The following is a 19,748-nucleotide window of genomic DNA, read 5'->3' on the forward strand; positions in this document are numbered from 1 at the left end:
TTTAAGGGAGAATATCACACCTTTTGTCCTCATAAAAGGCAAGGCAAGTTTATTTATATAGCACAGCTCAGACACAAGGCCATTCAAAGTGCTTTACAGGGGCATTAAAATACATAATATACATTAGAAAAGCGAATGAATAGAAATAAAACATTTAAAAGCGAATGAGTAGAAATAGAACATTTAAATAAAATTGAAATTGCAGGTTAAAATGGAAGATTACATTTTTTTACTTCTGCTGACTCATTGACTGTTATGTCTAGAAATGCTTCATCTAATATAAATGTGAACCCAGATGTTCAGGGCAAACCACTTTAAACCGCTCATGACATCATCATACCTGCAGGTCTATCTTTGTTTCCCCGGTAACTGAGGGCTATATAGCAGCGACTATGTGTCTAACCCGTGTGTGTGTGTGTGTGAATTTCTCTCAGCTATAGCCAAAACTGTGATTACAGCTGAAATAAATAAGTCAATTAGTGGATCAACGGAAAATGTATTGGCTCCAGCTTTTGTCAAATGTGAAGATGTGCTGCATTTCTCTGTGCTGTGTCGTTGAACTTTGAATGTCAGTCAGTAAAAAAAAAAAAAAAGGATTCATTTGAGGACACAAGAACAAAGCTATGTATTAACTCAAAACGTACATGGATTTTCTCACTCTCCACCTTGAAAGAAATGCAAATGTATTTGTTTATTTATTGACCTTTACTGCATGTCATCCCTCTCTCTCTCTCTCGCTCTCTCTCTCTCTCTCTCTCTCTCTCTCTCTCTCCCCATTTCAACTCTGTACATTCAAATAAAGCTTGAAAATACCAACAAATAATCTTTAGAACAAAAAATAACAACCCTATACACTGTCAGTCCTACATCATGCCACAACATCCATGAAGTGAAACATATCATTAACCTTCCCTATCCAGCGCCCTTGTATCGTAACATCCGCACAATGCACGAAGCACATGTTTACTAGTCAGACCAGCCTGTGATTTCTAATGCTGAAGGACACCAATAGGACGAGAGAGAGAGAGAGAGAGGGAGAGAGAGAGAGAGACAGAGAGAGAGGGACAGAGAAAGAGAGATAGAGAGACAGAGAGAGAGAGAGAACGAGGCTAAAGATCTAATATTGCTAAGTCCAGGCTTCCTTTTGCGTTGAACTGCCTTGCTCTCTCTTGTTGCTTAGGAGACAGCTTGCATTTGACATGATGTCATCCACCGCCAAAGGACGGCAGAGGCGGGGTGACTTTACCCTTTATATCGCCAAGTTATAAGAGAATATATACTGCGTCGTAACTAGAATCTGTTGCGGCCATATTTTGTTATTTAGAGCGATAAAACATTAGGTCTGTTTTTACGGGTAAGGTTTTAAGTCATAATATGCGCCCGATTTTTATACAGACACTTTTCCACCTGCTGCTCCCCCCCCCCCCCCCCCCCCCTCTTTTCATTCATTTATTTGACATTTGAGGTGGGCAGCCATAACTGTAGGTGGAGTATACAAAAAGACAAGAAGAAAAAGGAACTGTGCAGGTGAAAGTGGGTCTTGGAGCAGCATCACTAGACTGTGGTTGTGTGGGTATGAAAGCATTAACACAGTGGGGACTGTCATCCGGAGATCGCGCTCTATTGTACGAAAAAAAATGTATCAAACTCCGCCGGTCGGAGCGTGAAAGTGGTTGGTGAATCTTGGAAAGTGGACCGGAACCCTATCACCTTCTACCTTCTCCTCCTGCACGACACACACACACACACACACACACACACACACACACACACACACACACACACACACACACACACACACACACACACACACACACACACACACACACACACACACACACACACACACACACACACACACACACACACACACACACACACACACACACACACACACACACACACACACACACACACACACACACACACACACACACACACACACAGACTTGCAGACACACGTACGCACACATACACACATGCATGCAAGCTCTCTCACACACACACAATGACGCTTGTCAGACACACATGCGCGCACACACACACACACACACACACACACACACACACACAGTCACACACATATGCACGCACACACGCACGCAATCGAACATGTAGGTCAACCTCATGAATAACATATACACAGAGGAGACGGAGATAGTGTCATGGGAGCAGATTGGAAGACACACACTTTTTTCTCCTTCGTCTCACTCTAGCTCTTTCTCAAACACAGATATTAAAGAGCCCTTCTCCCCCTCCATCCCTTCCTCTCTCCCTCCCTCCCTCCATCCATCCCTCCCCTCCAGAGAACTCTTCAAATACCACTGAATCTAATGGCGTCTTTCCCTTTTTTTATTACCATAACCAGTCCTCTGACCCACGAAGAAAATTTGTTTACTTTCAAGGAGCATTTCAATAATCCCATGCCACTCACACTGTCTGTCTCACTCGCTCACTCACAAATACAGACAATAATATAGAGCCGGCACTTAAGACCATAGATCTTCAAAACTAGCCCTGTGAAGGAAGAAATCCCTTTTTTTGTTTACTCACTCTCCCCTACTGAGGCCTGTGTGTGTGTGTGCGTGCGTGCATGTGTGTTTGTGTGTGTGTGAGTGTGTGTGTGTGTGTCTGTTTATTATTTTCCAAAAAAATACTTTTTAAATAGTTTTTTTTTCAGACCCAAGGGGTAGTGGATGCGACTCAACACATTCATTACGGGGGAAGAAAAATAGGATTTAAGTGGCTTTTCCCAAGACAGCGGTGATGCACATTTAAGCATAATTCACATTTCCTCAGTTCATTATTAGAACATCAGGGCAGATTTGCATGTCGGCTGCTGCGAGCGGCGCAACAAGCGTATCGCACTGGGAGGCAATAACAGGTTGTTACAGCGGATTATACACAGACTAACAGACTCTGTATACCTCCTAAAGGGGTCCGTTCTCCCAAATTTACTAAATAAAAAGGATTTCAGCCATGGCAAGTTCTGAAGTATTCACCCTTGATATCCCTGTCTTCATGCACAAATAATGAGATTGAAAAGGATTTAAAACGACATTTTTTTACTACAATATCTTTTCAGAAACGTGGTCCTCATAATTCTGGATTTTTCACTGTTAAAGTATTACCAATGAAAAGTGTTCCCTGTGTTCTTTGTGGATTAGCCCAAAGTAACCATGAAGTTGTCACGGTAAACAATAGTTGCTTATGAATTTTGAATGTCATTTCCCCACTGTTGTATTGGGATGGAGACAGAAATACAGGCGACATCTTGAAGCCTGGAAAGATACAAAATTAAACTATCTGCATGGTCAGGCAGCTATGACTAAATAGTAAGTAAGAATACAATGTCATTTGGGTCAACGCATTTAACAAAGACATCTGCCTTCAACTCTGATAAACCCCCACTGTACCAAACGGAGATGAAAGAGCGGATATTGTACTTAAACTCAACGGGTGGCCACAAACAAGTCTACCACTGAATGATAATGCCGTGCCGTTCAAGCCTGGATATGTAAATAAGGGAATGATCCTCCACATATCAACTGTGTGTTTGTATAAGGTATAATAAGTCAATATTGGAATGGCTGCAGCTTGCTTTTCGCAGCCGGAAAATACGTTAGTGCAGCTTTAATTTATGAGCAAAACTTGTAAACCTGGAGCTTGTGAAACACGCTGTGTGTCTTTGCATATACAAGCAGCCGGTGAAATAAGATCAAAATGTAATGCAGAGTGGATGGTGCAGAGGGAAAATAAAAAAATAAAGGTGTGAGAGATGACGGTTGATATATACTATAACACGCATTCCATCAGCATACATCTAAACCTCAGGCATATCTGCAGAAAAGCACTGATATATGCCTTGAGATAATACCCGACAAAATGAATGTGTTTGTTTTCGTGTAGGTGGTAAGTGTAAGTGTATTCAGTTTCATAATCCTGCTAAAAGATATGGTTGTTTTAAACAAAAAATAAAACCACACAAATCGCTACTTGTGCTTCCAAACATATGTTGATCTCAACCTCTTTTACTCTGCATTGTGAAGCCATAATGTGCAGTATGGTCAATTCACTGGTTAACTTTCATATCACGCGATTGAATACTTCTAGAAAAAGTTTGGAAAGATGTCAAAGTCATAACGAAAAAACATATTATATCATCAAAGTTATGTTTTTTTATTACTGATAAATCATTCAAATTAAATATCAATATTCAATTAGCGGAAGTGTGTGTGTGTGTGTGTGTGTGTGTGTGTGTGTGTGTGTGTGTGTGTGTGTGTGTGCCAGCCATTCTCCATCTTATATCATCTAATATTTAAGCTTGACTATGCTCCAGCACCCGCTAAAACTTTAATGGGTTGTCCATGCTATTTTCATTTTATTAAAAAGTCCTATTCCAAGAATAAAAATATGGGCAATCGGCCCGTCTTAGCGGCTATAACTTTCCCCCAAGGTGTTGATTGGCCACAGATGAAGTGATAGTGCTGCTTATATGCATCAAACCCTCAAATGTACAATCTGCCATAAAATAATCACATTATGAGAATCACACAACTGGATGCAGCAATTAATGCTACCGGCCCTTTAAGGCTGCACGGACGTGAGCTTGTGACCGTAGGTTCTGGATTAGAAGTGAAACAATTAGTAGATTGTAATCGATTAGTGGGTGGAACCAAAATCCCTTTGGTTTAATAATGAGATGGAAAATGTTGTTGTTTTAGTAATCAAAGAAGTGAATTTGCCAGCGGGATGATGAGATATAGCTTGATGTGCTTTTAATGCTAATTCAGCCGTGATATCTAACGAAATATGACACAAAATGATAATATTAAAGCTTGGACTACTTCAGTTTTACAGACACCAAGGCCAAGAAAACATTGTGATATGCCTGTGAAATCCAATTGTCGATCCAAATGATAATTTTAATGAATGGAGAAAAATATCCTTAAGCAGTAAATATTACTAAAAGATGTATAGCAGTAAAACATCTTGTATTAAAGCTGTAGTGCGTAACTTCTGTCGCCCCCCAAGTGGAATTCTAAGGAATTGCAACAACACTGTCGGCGCATCTACATTAGGTAAGCCTTCTGTGATCACGCATGGATTTTATACCATCTGCTGTACGTCCAGGTTTTTCCCAAGAAGAAGAATCAAAAACTGAAAAATTTTGTGGGCGCTTCATGAGCTCCTGCACCAGTGTTGGGGGACCATACCAGTTTGCAAACGCTGCCATACTGAACAATACAGAGAGAGATTTGTGGAGCTGAAAGGCTTAATCAACTTTGTGTCAACTCATTTGGCGATTGCTTAAATGTAACCAACATTCATTTATATGAAAAAAGTTACGCACTACGGCTTTAATCAAGTAAAAATGCCTTCTGCAATCAAACTAAACAAACCTTTTTAAATGTGATCGTCTTTTTGTCTAAATATCTTTGTGTTTTTGACTGTTAGTCGGACAAAACAAGTCATTCCCTTTGGGCTCAGGTAATTTGCGAAGGCCTTTTTTTAATATTTCATATACAAAACCCCCAGACAAGAATAAAATTCATCAACAATGAAATTATAGTCATCATTTGCAGCCCTATTCCAGACCAAACCTCAATTAAGAGACCAGTTGTGGTGAGGGTGAAAATGACAGATTGAATGATAAAAAAACGTAATATTCAATGAATTCACGAGGCGTTTAACCTCTGACTGCTCACTGAAGCTGTTCATTCTTCAGAAAGCAGAAGACTCTGGTTCTACTCCACTACTCTGGATGTGTGTAAACGTGTAGCAGGGAATAGACAGTAGCGCATGGCTTAGCACCAACATGCAGGCTCAGCAAATAAAAGGCAAAAAAAAAGACCATGGATTGGTCTGGATTTTTCTTCAATCTTCATCTCTACATTACTTTATGGAAATGCTCTCGATGACACTATTCTCATTTTGAATTTGGTAGAAATGTTGTCAGTAGGTTATATTATAAAACCAAAATGTTCATTCTACTCAAACATATGCCTATAAATAGTAAAACGAGAGACACTGAACATTTGGAAGGGTGGGTCTCTTATTTTTTTCCAGAGCTGTATGTAAAACAGTCATTACTTTTAAGCTTGGGTTGGACTACGGTGAGTGAAAAGGCTCAAGTATTATTTATTTGAGCGTTCATAATAGGTGGTCTAATATGGAAAGAGATGTATAATTAGTGCTGTTACCTCATTACCGGGTAAATATAGCAGCTATAGGACATATTTTGGTTCTGTCTTCCTTCTGTAGCTCAGAGCTATGGAGTTTTTCCGAGCTGCAGAGGAAGAAGGTTGTTGCATAATATATTTATAATTAGAAAGATATCCCAGAGGGTCCATTGTGCAAAATTAGTACTTTTTACTTTTTTTGTTTTAAAAATTGCAGATTCTGTACTTTTACTTCAGTTCATATTTAAATGTAGATTTATGCATTTTTTTTAAATTATTTGGCTACTGTCTGAAACCGTTCAAAGCCCGATTATGATCAAAATATACAACAATATATTGTAATGGTGGATTTATACTCTTAATGCCCTCATAAATCATACTCCAAAAAAAGATAAATACAAATAAATAAATGAATTGTTGTCTACTGGAATGGCAGGAGAATTTGATTGCAAGACACTACCCAATGGATTTTTTTTTTTAAATTAATTGTCTTTAGAGATAACTTTCAATTAAAAAATGTTTTTGGTACTTTTATCAATGGATAACTCTTATCAGTAAATAAAGTGTTGCTTTCAACCACATTGCATGTACACCTTCTATTATTTGAACAAAAACACATAATTATTGATAAGAAAAAACAGCCCACAGTATTTTTTTCTTCTATTCTATTATTACTTTTCTATACTCAGTTTATTGGCATAACATCCCCACAGTCATACTTATTGATGTTGTTTCTGATCACTTTTGGCTATAATGTTAGAATATATCATAGCATCCTCTCAAATTCCCTGCTTCCTTTCTGTCTAAGCATCCTGAAGTCCTGTCCATTGAAACAGACAGGGGGGGGGATCTAAACGGGTTACGGATCTGAATACTTCCCCTACCAGCCTCTGTCCTCTTAATATCTCTCTCCGTCTCATCTCTCACATTGCACCGCTCCATACGGACACACGCCCATGTACCCTCTCGCCGTCCGCCCCACGTCCCGCATTATGACAATTTTAGGCCGGGTATTCAGCCCCAGTATATGGCCCTTAAGTGCCACCATAAATCCCTATTATCCTCAATCCAATACATCGATGTCACTAAATGATCCATGGCCCTTTCACACAGTACAACTAATACAGTCTTCAAAAGCTCTTAGCCTTTCATTCTTCACAATTACCACTCCCTTTTCCCGTCTCTCTCTCTCTCTCTCTCTCTCTCTCTCTCTCTATCTAAATCCTCTTTCCGGATTTTTCTCTCCGTTTCATCAGCCTTTCTTCCCTCTCTCCTGTTGCTCTCTAGTCCCCTCTTCTTTCAAACCGTGTCCCCCCCTCCTTCGGTTCATCCCCTGGTCCCCGGTCGGAGCTACACACTCAGAATCGAAGCCGACTCGCTTCCTATTAATTCCCCCTGTGCTGCTGTGTCTTCCGTCCGCTCTTTGCAACTTTCCCCTCACTATCTAAGTCAGTGTTCCTTGCATCTCTCACACACACACACACGAACACAGGCACGAGCACACACACACAGACACACTACCGCCCGCACGCGCACACACACACACACACACACACACACACACACAAGCGCATGCACACACACACACACACACACACACACACACACACACACACACACACACACACACACACACACACTCTTGTACTTCAGTATTTGTGGGGACAGTCATCGACATTGAATTCCAAAGCCCCTATAACCCTAGCCTCAAACATCACAACTAAATGCCTACGACCAACCCTTTGACCACTTACCCTAACCTACATCTTATTCTAACCTTTGAAGAAGAATACAACTTTCCAAAAATGTCCTCACTCCAATGGTTAAAAGCTATAGGTCCTCACAAAGATGCCTGTGCATGTGCATGTGCAAGTACACACACACACACACACACACACACACACACACACACACACACACACACTCACACACGCCCACTCATTCATTCACCCATCCCTTTCTCTGTTTTCTTGGCAGCACCTCACTGTCACTTTCTCGATACAAGGCGTCTCTCTCTCTCTCTCTCTCTCTCTTCTGTCACCCTCGTTCCCTCTTTCTCTCCTTCTTTGCTTTTACTGTCAGTGAAGCTGTCAGAGAAGCAGTGGTGAGAAGCAGTGTATACGGGCTCATCTCTTCAACATTCACATACATACAAACACACACACACACACACACACACACACACACACACACACACACACACACACACACACACACACACACATACACACACACACATACACACATATATTCAGACTTCAGACTACAAATGCATGAATGAAAAGCTGTCATGAAAGCACGGTGACCCGTGGTGCTCTTACGCTATCGAGCCAGAGATGAGCACTGTGTGACAGTGTGTGTGTGTTTGATTATCATCTGCCTATTACTAGCTCTTGTGTGCTAAAAATAATGACAGTGCGTGTGTGTGTGTTTGCAGCGATGACTGATCGGTGTTGTGCGTTGTCGGGACAGCTGGGCGAGGCCCCAAACACACCATCAGTCATATCGAGTTGATCTTCTTCAAATCTCTCTCTGTCTGTCTGTGTTTTTATCAATTCTTTTAAAAGCGTTCATTCACCCAAAACAGAACCAATCTCCCTGTGTTACTATGGATGTCACGCTATCGCCAGAGAAGGACCTTGATTAAGCAAAGTCCTGGATTACGCTCACTATTGTTTATGTGTGTTTATCATAACATTCAATGGCAAAAAAAAATGTAAATGACTTATTTGTGCAATATAGTAATTAACATGGCGACAGAAAACATCCCACCGTAAAAAAGAAAAAGTTAGGAAAACTTGATTTTGTGTGCCAACTAAAAAAGATTACACGTTCTCTCAACAAAAAAGAATGCATTAGCTCAACATGTCTTCTTTTAGTTGGCCTACAAACTCAGACAGTTTTTGAGTTTTTCTTATTTTTTTATTTTTTACAGTGTTAGCATACATTTTGGTTAGAGGGACACTCCACTCATTTAGTTGTATTATTATAATACTACTCCACCTGTGAAAACTGTTTGAACAGTTTTATTTCATATTAAGCCCATTCTGAAAATATAACCCTCATGACACAAAAGTAAAGTGTCAAGTTGCATCATGGGAAATGGAGTGTGGGTCCAATCATTTTCGGGGGGGGGAATTTGACGAATTTATTCTAGGAAGAAAAAGTCAAGGCTTTTGATGCTTAAACTAAATGCTCAGTCGTTTCAAGTGTCTCTCTCGTGGATGCTCTATCTTTAAAAACTAAAGTGCTGGAGGACTCCTTTGAGGTCTGGTAAAGGTTAGGCAACGAAAACACTTACGGTTAAGGTTAGGTGTCCAGCATTAACACACCCATCGAGCTCCCCCGTACCTCCACACACTATCACTGTTCATACTGGATTCAACTTACCAAATCTAATGAAATACCAACAGTATTTTGGTCAAGCAGCTTATGAAATTGCACTACGTATGAAGTTAAATTCTATCCTTACAGATATGAAAAATTCAGGAAGTTTTGCAATATATAAATCTAGCTTCAAGTCTGAAGTCTGAAAACAATGTGCCAACACCAATGATAGCAGGAGCTTATGTAGGAGATTTATTTTAGTGACATGGTTCATATTATATAGCTTTATAGTCATTGTGAAATATTAACGTTATGTAAAATCATTTTGTATTGTTATATCTGCCTGCCTATAGGGACCACAGATGCAAAATAGCTACTTGCTAGCGTCAAGAGTGCACTGTCCCTGTCAAAAATAAAACATAATTCATTGGGATGGTACTATATTTTCGGCGGAGGTATATCCTTTCGAAAACTGTTAACAGTGAGATATGTGTGGATAATCCTAAATGATCAGTGCATTGCAGATTGTTTTTTAATTAAACTTTTCAGTGTTGTGAGCAGAAACAAACAAAATAGCACTGACCTCCATCACATCTATGGCATAAACCATGAGAGAGCATCTGCATGGCTAGATAACAATTATAGGTAAGAGGGAAAACACCATCTTGTTGTATTTTTGGGTGAGCTGACCCTTTAAACAAAAATCCAATCTCTCTTAAAAAGCAACAATCTCTAGACTCCCCTCACACACACACACACACACACACACACACACACACACACACACACACACACACACACACACACACACACACACACACACACACACACACACACACACACACACACACACACACACACACACACACACACACACACAAAATGGCTCCTGTGTGTTTGCAGGTTGGGCTGTAACAAAAAAGACAATAAGATAATCTGTCCTCAGGCAGGCAGCTCTCTCTCTCTCTTTGTAGCCTCCGTCCATTCTCCCGACTCATTTCAATCCATAATTACAGCAAACACTAAAAGCTGCCAAGGCGTCAGTGCACGAGATGGGGCCCCTCTTTTTAGCATTACAAAGCATGAGTGTAGCATTTTCACACCACTAAACCCACTATCATATCTTATCATCGTATTATATTAGTATAATTAGTCCTAGAAAATGGCTATTGCAAACGACAATCTACCAGTCTGAACACTGCCGTTTAAACTAGAGTGCATTTGGCAGACAGTCAGCTGGAGTGCTTCGCCGACATGCTGTGTTTCTTCGTGTGCAAACAGAGCTTAAAGGTGCAGTCAGCAATTCTGGAGAACGCTTGTTGTCAAAATCGTTTTTTCTTTTTTTTTTGTCAAAAGCAGTGAATATCTCCTCATGATCTGCTACCTGTATATACTGTGTGTAAGCTGGAAAAAAAATCTGGTATTAATGCACAGTCCAGGATCTGTAAACTGGCATGTAAACAAAGGGTATATGTCAACAAAGGGGACCCATCGTGGCTAGCAACCTGCCCGTTTACAGAGCCTAGGCTGTGTATTAACGCTGGATTTGTGGAACACACACACACACACACACACACACACACACAGTCAGACAGACAGGTAGCGGATCGAGAGGAGATATATTCACTGATTTTGGCACCACGCTTTTCTCCAGAATCACTGACTCAGACACTGACTTTAAAGCTTCATGAGTTTATGTGACAGCAGATGGTAGAATGAGCGAGAGGGCGACAGACACACAGACCCCCCCACGCGTTTGTTCCTCTCGTTAAAGCCAAACAGAAAACCCTGTGACTGATGAGGCAGGGGTGGGCGAGCCGGGAACACGGCTGTAATTTGGAAGAAAAAACACAAAAAAAAAACACTGCCAACGCAACTGGTGCAGGCGAGTGAGAGGCTGCCAGTCAGCGCCTTGATATTTTCGATTGATTTGCAAGTCGAAAGCTGGTTCATTTGTCCTCTCATTACGTACTGGCTGTGCTGTGCTCTTTCTCTTTCTCTCTCTCTCTCTCTCCCTCTCTCTCGCTCTCTCTCTCTCATTCTCCCCCTCTCCCTCTCTCTTATTCTCCCTCTCTCTCTCACTCTATCCTCTACTCCCCTTTCTATCCGCTGCTCATTTCTTCCAGTTTATCGTAACAAAAGACCAGTCGCTCTGACCTCATGCAAAGCTCTCTCTATCTCTATCTCCGTCTCTCTGTGTTAGGCCTCCTCCCTTCATCCTCTCCTCCGCCCGGCCTTTCATTTGCCGGATTCTGTCGTTATCCCCGGCTATATCCGACCCACGCTATCTCCCCCTCGCTCGCTCGCTGTTGTGTCACACTCTCCCAGTAGCAGATATGTTGCAGCTCAACGGTTGACACACACACACACACAAAATGCAATAAAAGCAAACATACACACAGTCCCTGGCTACATGCATAGGGACACATTTACTGCATCAAGACATGAAGGAGTCATGAGGGGGAAAAAAAGCTACCAACACGATCGCAGCATGTTTTTGCACTCAAACACACACAAACAGCATGTACTCTCACTCTCTCTCTCACACACACACACACACACACACACACACACACACACACACACACACACACACACACACACACACACACACACACACACACACACACACACACACACACACACACACATATGCTCTCCCACTTGCACACACACACGCATATGCAGGCACAGGTTTAGGTTGCACATTGACAGCAGGCAACGTGGCAAGGACAACAATACACACAGCGTGAGCACGCACAGGCAGGTTATTTTGAGAACACACACACAAAAAAATATTCACAAGTGAGACACAAATTTGTGCAGGCATACAGCACATAGGAACATACACACTTGCAAATCCCCATACACACTGATAATAACTGCAGGATCCCACAATCACTTAGTGTAAAGCCACAGAGAACACACACAAGCCACATCCTCGCAGTCCTACAGATTATCTTTGCAGATACATACACACACACCCGCACACACACACACACACACACACACACACACACGCATGACCACACCCATGTGTTTCCTTGGCACACACACAGATCCAGCACAAGTTAAAGCAACAACAGACACGTCGAATGAATATGTTTTTGACCACACAGTACACACACACACACACACACACACACACACACACACACACACACACACACACACACACACACACACACACACACACACACACACACACACACACACACACACACACACACACACACACACACACACACACACACACACACACACACACACACACACACACACACACACACACACACACACACACACACACACACACAAACACACACACAGTCTCTCACCTTCCAGCTCCTCCTCTCCGCGGTACCAGCGCAGCCTGGCGGGGGGCTTGCTGCCCGTGCTGGTGCAGGTCAGGGTGACTTTGCCCCCCTCCTCCACCGCCTGCTCAAAGCCCGAGATCTGAGGTTTACCGGGCACACCTGGAGAGAGAGGGGGGGGAGAGAGGGAGAGAGAGGGAGAGAGAGGAAGAGGGAGTGGGGGGGGAGAGAGAGAAAGAGGGGGACAACAGTGTTAGAGAGAAAACTTTTATGTTGCAGGGTTCACCTTGTGCACAGAGAAAAGCCAGGAAAAGGTCAGGGCAGATGGCTGGGCTTCTACCGAGTAATTAAATGTGTGTGTGTGTGTGTGTGTGTGTGTGTGTGTGTGTGTGTGTGTGTGTGTGTGTGTGTGTGTGTGTGTGTGTGTGTGTGTGTGTGTGTGTGTGTGTGTGTGTGTGTGTACTTTTACAACTATTTTTGTGACAACCAATTCAGGTTTATAGACCTTACAAGTGATGACATTTTTGGAAAGTAAACACATTTTGTCCAGTTTGCAGCTTTTAAAGGGCTGTTCGAGGGTTAACACTTGGATTTAAAGTTCAGGTTAGAAATTGGTTTTGGTTAGGGGTTGGGGAATGTATTGTATCAATGAGTGTCCTCACAAGTACACAAGTAGCTGTAGACACGTGTGTGTGTGTGTGTGTGTGTGCGTGTGCGTGTGCGTGTGCGTGTGCGTGTGCGTGTGTGTGTGTGTGTGTGTGTGTGTGTGTGTGTGTGTGTGTGTGCGCGTGTGTGTGTGTGTCTTTGTTTGTGTGTGTGTGTGTCTGTGTCTGTGTCCGTGTGTGTGTGTGTGTGTGAGTGTGTGTGTGTGTGTGTGTGTGTGTGTGTGTATGTGTTTTTATTGGGTTATGAAAGCACAATTTGATACAGTATCCTCAACATAACAGATAAGCATGAATCTCTATGTTCAGCCCTGAAGGCGCTTTGATGGAAAGCAGCTCAGAGAGGAAAATAATGATGCAGGCGTGCACCGATTTGCCCCGAAAAACTGTTCCCAGTCATCGCACAGCAGCTGAAAGATCAGTAAGGTCTTCTGTTCAGCCTGACTTTCAATAAGCATCAAACCAAACAGTGTTCATCAGTGCAAGTGGACTAGAATGTATTTTTTTTTGCAGACAAGCAACCACTTAAGGTTTTGCAAAAGAAAATGGCTTTTTGTGACTATTGTGAGGAGGTCAGGTTTTGAATTGAATGCTAGAGAATGCTGTTTGAACCCTACTTCCTACCAAAAAAATCAATGTGTTTTTCTGTTATCCGTGACCCAATCTTTCTCCAAAGTAGTTCTTGTGCCCAAAGTTGACAAGATATGAAAAAGATAAAGAGTTGACGATAAAGACAAAACAAAATTACACAGAAATGTGCATTAACTTAACATTCTAACAGCGCTATTGTAGTACATTAAGTATTCAAACATATGCAATGAATGTGCATAAGGTAGAATGGCTGTCTACTGAGATATGTATATGGAAATGCAGTTAATTCAATGAGAACAAGTATAATGCATTAGCGCTTTGAAAACAAGCAGCATGAGGTATGTACTTAGACTCTGACAGGCTTGGCTATTTCTACAGTTCCAGTCAGTTTATGAAATAATAATAATGTGTGACTGGTCATTCTCAGTCCAACATTTCAAGGTAATTCATTATCGCAGAGATTATTAAATTAACTCCCACAGTTCATTAGTTGAAAAAAAATTCAAAATGGGAGTTAGGGTGAGTGAGTCAGACTAAATTATTATTTTGGAAGGGGACACACGGGTGCCCTATGCGACAGACAGACAGGGACCAAGGGACCTAATCAGACAATGGATCACAATCAGACGTTAGCTTTTTTAGCCAAATGAGCCACCGGCCAAACCAAAATTTCAAGATGAATCCCTATCTCCCATAAGGTGCTCTTCCAAAATCCGGCCCAGTCACTTAAAGTAGGACTTTTTTTTTTTCGCTTAATTACTATTTTCACTTGGAGCACACACATCCACACCAAATATTTCAAGGATTCGTTGCCAACGTTCAAAAGCATAGAGCTGAGAAAATTGAACTCCGAGCCATTGTGGGAAGCGCTGTTTTTATCCAAGGGTTGGCGGCGTGTACTGTCATTCTTCTTTTGAAAAATAATGAACACTCGCTCTGCCGTCTAGCACATGCTAGAGGGAGTGATGGACAGAGAGAGAGAGAGAGAGAAGGATAGAGATAGAGAGAGAGAGAGAGAGAGAGAGAGAGATAGAGAGAGAGAGAGAGAGAGGGAGGGAGAGAGAGCTGAAAGAAGAGAATTGCAGACAAACAGACAGGGGAAAGTAGAGATGGAGAGCGGAATCAAATTCATGCAGGGTTTGCCAGAAGGGAAACTGATATAAATGTTCATTGGAATTGAGAAGATGTCACACCAGTTGTTGAAATATTTTTTAGATAGATTGATAGTTGGGTATGTGGGTGAATTGATGGATAGAGGGATATATACATAGAGGGATAGATACACAGACAGACAGACAGACAGACAGACAGACAGACAGACAGACAGACAGACAGACAGACAGACAGACAGACAGACAGACAGACAGACAGACAGACAGACAGACAGACAGACAGACAGACAGATAGATAGATAGATAGATAGATAGATAGATAGATAGATAGATAGATAGATAGATAGATAGATAGATAGATAGATAGATAGATAGATAGATAGATAGATAGATAGATAGATAGATAGATAGATAGATAGATAGATAGATAGATAGATAGATAAACGGAAGGATGGATAGATATGTTATTTTGTCCATCCCCTGCAGGCAAGAAAAAAAAGAGACACGGAAGTACAAATATAAAGAGCTGTGAACTAACTAAGGTATAGATCAAAAAAATAAAAATGTGGTCAATTTTTAATGTGGCAGTATTTGATGTAGTGCACTATGTGCGGAAGCTCCACTGGCAGTAAAGTAGCATTGAATATTAATAAGGGAATAATACTGCACATATAGGATCGGTTGGGGGAGCCCTGTCGAGACCCTTTTCTCTACAAGAAGAATGAGCCGAGTAAAGCCATTATAAATTATTCTCTGCTTAAGCTCGGGCGGGAGCACAGAGGCAGGCCACATATTTTACACTAAGAGAAGCAGCGGCGTTTAAAAACTGACCATCCTCAGCAGTTGTGCGCTCATGTGTGCTGCTTGTGTGTGTCTGTCAAAGCGTTGCACATGTCAAAACAAGAATAACACACACACACAAACACACACACATTAACACACACACATGAACACACACAAAACTCGATATCCCTCGGCGTATGATCCCACAGGGGTCCATGCGATTTGGACATTTTACCATACATTTTTAATGGTTGGGCTCCCTCTCTCTGGGGTCATGAAATATTTATTGAACGCAGAATACAGTGTCACAGCTGTCAATTACAGCCAATGAAAAACGATTGAATCCCAATTACTGCTCGATTGGAAGTAATAAGGAGGAGTGATTCTCATCTTAATTTGAATTTTTAAAGAGCGAATGTTGACCCGCCTTCACCCTTTGCATCGACACAACAAACACACGCACGCACACGCGCACACACACACACACACAAGCACACGCACACACACACACACGCACACACACACACACACACACACACACACACACACACACACACACACACACACACACACACACACACACACACACACACACACACACACACACACACACACACACACACACACACACACACACACACACACACACACACACACACACACACACACACCGGATTAACATTTCAGGCGTTCGGCTTCATGCTGTTATCCATAGCCACTTTACTGAATTATTCTCAATGCACTTTGCAGCTCTGCCAAAACACCAGAATAAATATTGGTAAAATGATCAATTCGAGGACGCTTCAACAGCTGCTAACTGACATATCCCAAATTCTGGGGAACAACCCCTGTGGCCTTTGAGCCACTGAACAGCCGTTGTAAACAAAGGCCAAGCCACCCTGCGCCACACAACATTTCAAAATGTTAGCATCTCTTAGTTCCACTTGGTGCATTCTACAATGGAATTAGACAGAAAACCCTCTACAGATTTGTTGTCAACCAACTATTTTTTTTTTTGATAATATGGTGTATTGAATTGGAAGAGCTGAGAACAGTAAGACGAAACAAGTTGAAAGTATGCAAAATGTTGCGATTATTATGTGTCAAATAAATGTGCTTGTAGGGTATTTTTCGTGATAAGCACAAAGGGTGACTCAGTTCTATGACACAGCCATCTAAAAGCAGAATATGATACCCTGTAAATCTGCCCACAAGACTATCAGCCCGGCTGTCTTCTCTACGCATACAGTAACTCTCCGTTTGTGGGTTGTACGTCCATTAGCAGGTGCATTACGCTATTGCCCAGCATTGCAAACTGATTCCTTCCCATCTTCAAGTGAAAACCAATGATGAGATATTGCCAGAATTAGCTGACACCGAAGAACAATAACAACCCGTCAAAATAAAAGTCAATGCTTTGAGAGACGTTGTTTGCGAGCGTCCAATGCCGATTAGCCCAATATCCAATCAATAAAACAGGGCCCACTCACGGCCGACAGGAAGACCGCAATTTATAGCGCACGCTGCCGGGCACATATAGGTAATAACATCCATCTCACAAGGAAGATGAGTGATTGCTGGGGTTTTTTTTCTTGCCAAGAGTTATTTGAGGTCATAACCTTAACACAACGCAGCACGAGAGGAACTGGATCAAACTGGATGAAGGCATCACAAGGGAAGGGTATTGAGTCAATATACTGTGGTCCACCATATATAGAACCATTTAAGATACAACACATTACAAGGGGGAGTCAGCGAGTCTGGAGAACGATTGTTGTCAAAATCACTTATTGTCAAAATCAGTGAATATATCCTCATGATCCACTACCTTTGTACTATGTGCGCTGAAAAAAGAAAGACAGTGATAATATACCACCTTTTTTCTGTAAATGGGCATGTTATTAGATACTGTGGGCCCCCTCTGTTTACATAACCTTTGTTTACATACACCCATATGCTTTGTATTAACGCCAGCCTTTTCAGCACACAAACACAGTACAGACAGGTAGCGAATTTTGAGGAGATGTTCAGTGATTTTGACCAAAAAAAGTGATTTTGACAACAAGCATTCTCCAGAATCACTGACTCCACCTTTAATACATGCATGAAGATCGGATTATTCGAAATTTGGAGTAGAGAATATAAAGAAAATGTGCAAATGTCACGCATTATTTTGAATTCCCTTCACGATCAAAAAAGTCTTATCTTATCATTCTAAGCAACATACTGTGGTTAAACGCTTTTTCCACACTAGGGACCGAAAAAAACCACCTGTGCCATTCCTGCCTTGATTACAGACATTCTTTTCGATTCGGTATTTCACAAGTCAACCAAAGTTGATGGAAGAGCAACACTAACCCGCTTTGAGTACAAATACTTTAACTGGAGTGGACAGGCAGCCTCTTCTAGCATGTCACACTCACAATGGACAGCCACAGGGGGGCTAACTGCAGCCTGCTTTAGAGAGAGAGAGAGAGAGAGAGAGAGAGAGAGAGAGAGAGAGAGGGGGCAGTCTGCAGGTAAGGGCCTTGGCTGTCATAATGCCAACACAGCAGTGTATCAGCGGGGGAATTTGAGCCACTTTCTCCTATATTTCCTTTGTGTGTGTGTAGTGTGTGAAAATGACTGGTAACAAAAACATATGTTGTGGTAAAATGGTTAGACAGCATGACCACTGAGGAAAAACTAAGAAAAGATACCAACAGCTGAGCTTTGAATTGTCCATTTGAATTTGTCACAATCCAAAATATGTGGGAGATAAATTGAGAGGGATTGCAAGTCAAGGTGATTTGTACAGCCGTCAATCAGTCTAGAAAGGAGACATACTTGAAAATGAAAACACATGGAAATACCTCCTTAGAGACGTCTGTATAGAACTATCTAAAAGCAACCTTAGAATGACTCTCACAGAGAGGGAACCCTCCTTCAAGGTGAGACAGGAGATGGGAAGGTTACGATAGAATAAAAAGGGTTTTACTGAACTTATAATCAAAATAGAGAGCAAAATCAAAAAAAAAATCTTTGACTTTTTATAACATCTTTCCCTTGAAATCCAGATTAACACGGTTGATACATAATCATTTTCACTTTTATTATGTGTGTTTTAAAGGTGGAGTCAGTGATTCTGGAGAATGCTTGTTGACTAATTCTATTTTTTGTCAAAATCTGTGAATATCTCCTCACAATCTGCTTTACCTGTCTGTACTGTGTTTGGTGTTCATACACAGCCTAGGCTCTGTATTAAACTGGTATGGAAACAAAGGGGGCCCACCTTAGCTAGCAACATGCACCGTTTACAGAGCTTAGGCTGTGTTTTAACACTGGATTTTTGTCCCCCAGCGCAGACTGACTATGTAGACAGACAGACAGACAGACAGACAGACAGACAGACAGACAGACAGACAGACAGACAGACAGACAGACAGACAGACAGACAGACAGACAGACAGACAAACATATATAGATTTATTATGTATACTTGTGTGTTTTGGTGTGACCTACCTAGCACGGTGACAGTAGCCCTGGCTGTGCGTACGGGCATGGTGAATATGGAGCAGGTGTACTCTCCCTCGTCAGACAGCTGCACGTCTCCGATGGTGATGGACAGCTCTGTGCGGGTGGAGCGGTGCAGCTGGATGCGGTTATCTCTCAGCGCTAAGGGACAAAGGAGAGAGACAGACAGAGATATTGTTAATGTGCATTCATAATTCATCTGATTTATGAATTATTGAAGGGGATTTAAGTTGTACAAGCTCTGCCCTTTTTTATTACCTCATT

General features: G+C 41.7%; 1 protein-coding gene across 1 annotated transcript in view; it reads right to left on the reverse strand.

Annotated features, from left to right (window-relative positions):
• cadm3 (cell adhesion molecule 3) overlaps positions 1-19,748 on the reverse strand; it is a gene marked incomplete at both ends in the record, with an annotated part of 101,821 nt that overhangs the window by 17,340 nt on the left and 64,733 nt on the right. Inside the window, 2 exons of the mRNA XM_080034285.1 lie at positions 12,848-12,985; positions 19,473-19,625. Of these exons, the coding sequence (XP_079890411.1) occupies positions 12,848-12,985; positions 19,473-19,625 (291 nt within the window). The remainder of the gene's footprint in view (positions 1-12,847; positions 12,986-19,472; positions 19,626-19,748) is intronic.

This window comes from Ammodytes marinus (genome assembly GCF_949987685.1).
Source record: "Ammodytes marinus genome assembly, chromosome: 9".
In the NCBI taxonomy this organism is placed as follows: domain Eukaryota; kingdom Metazoa; phylum Chordata; class Actinopteri; order Uranoscopiformes; family Ammodytidae; genus Ammodytes; species Ammodytes marinus.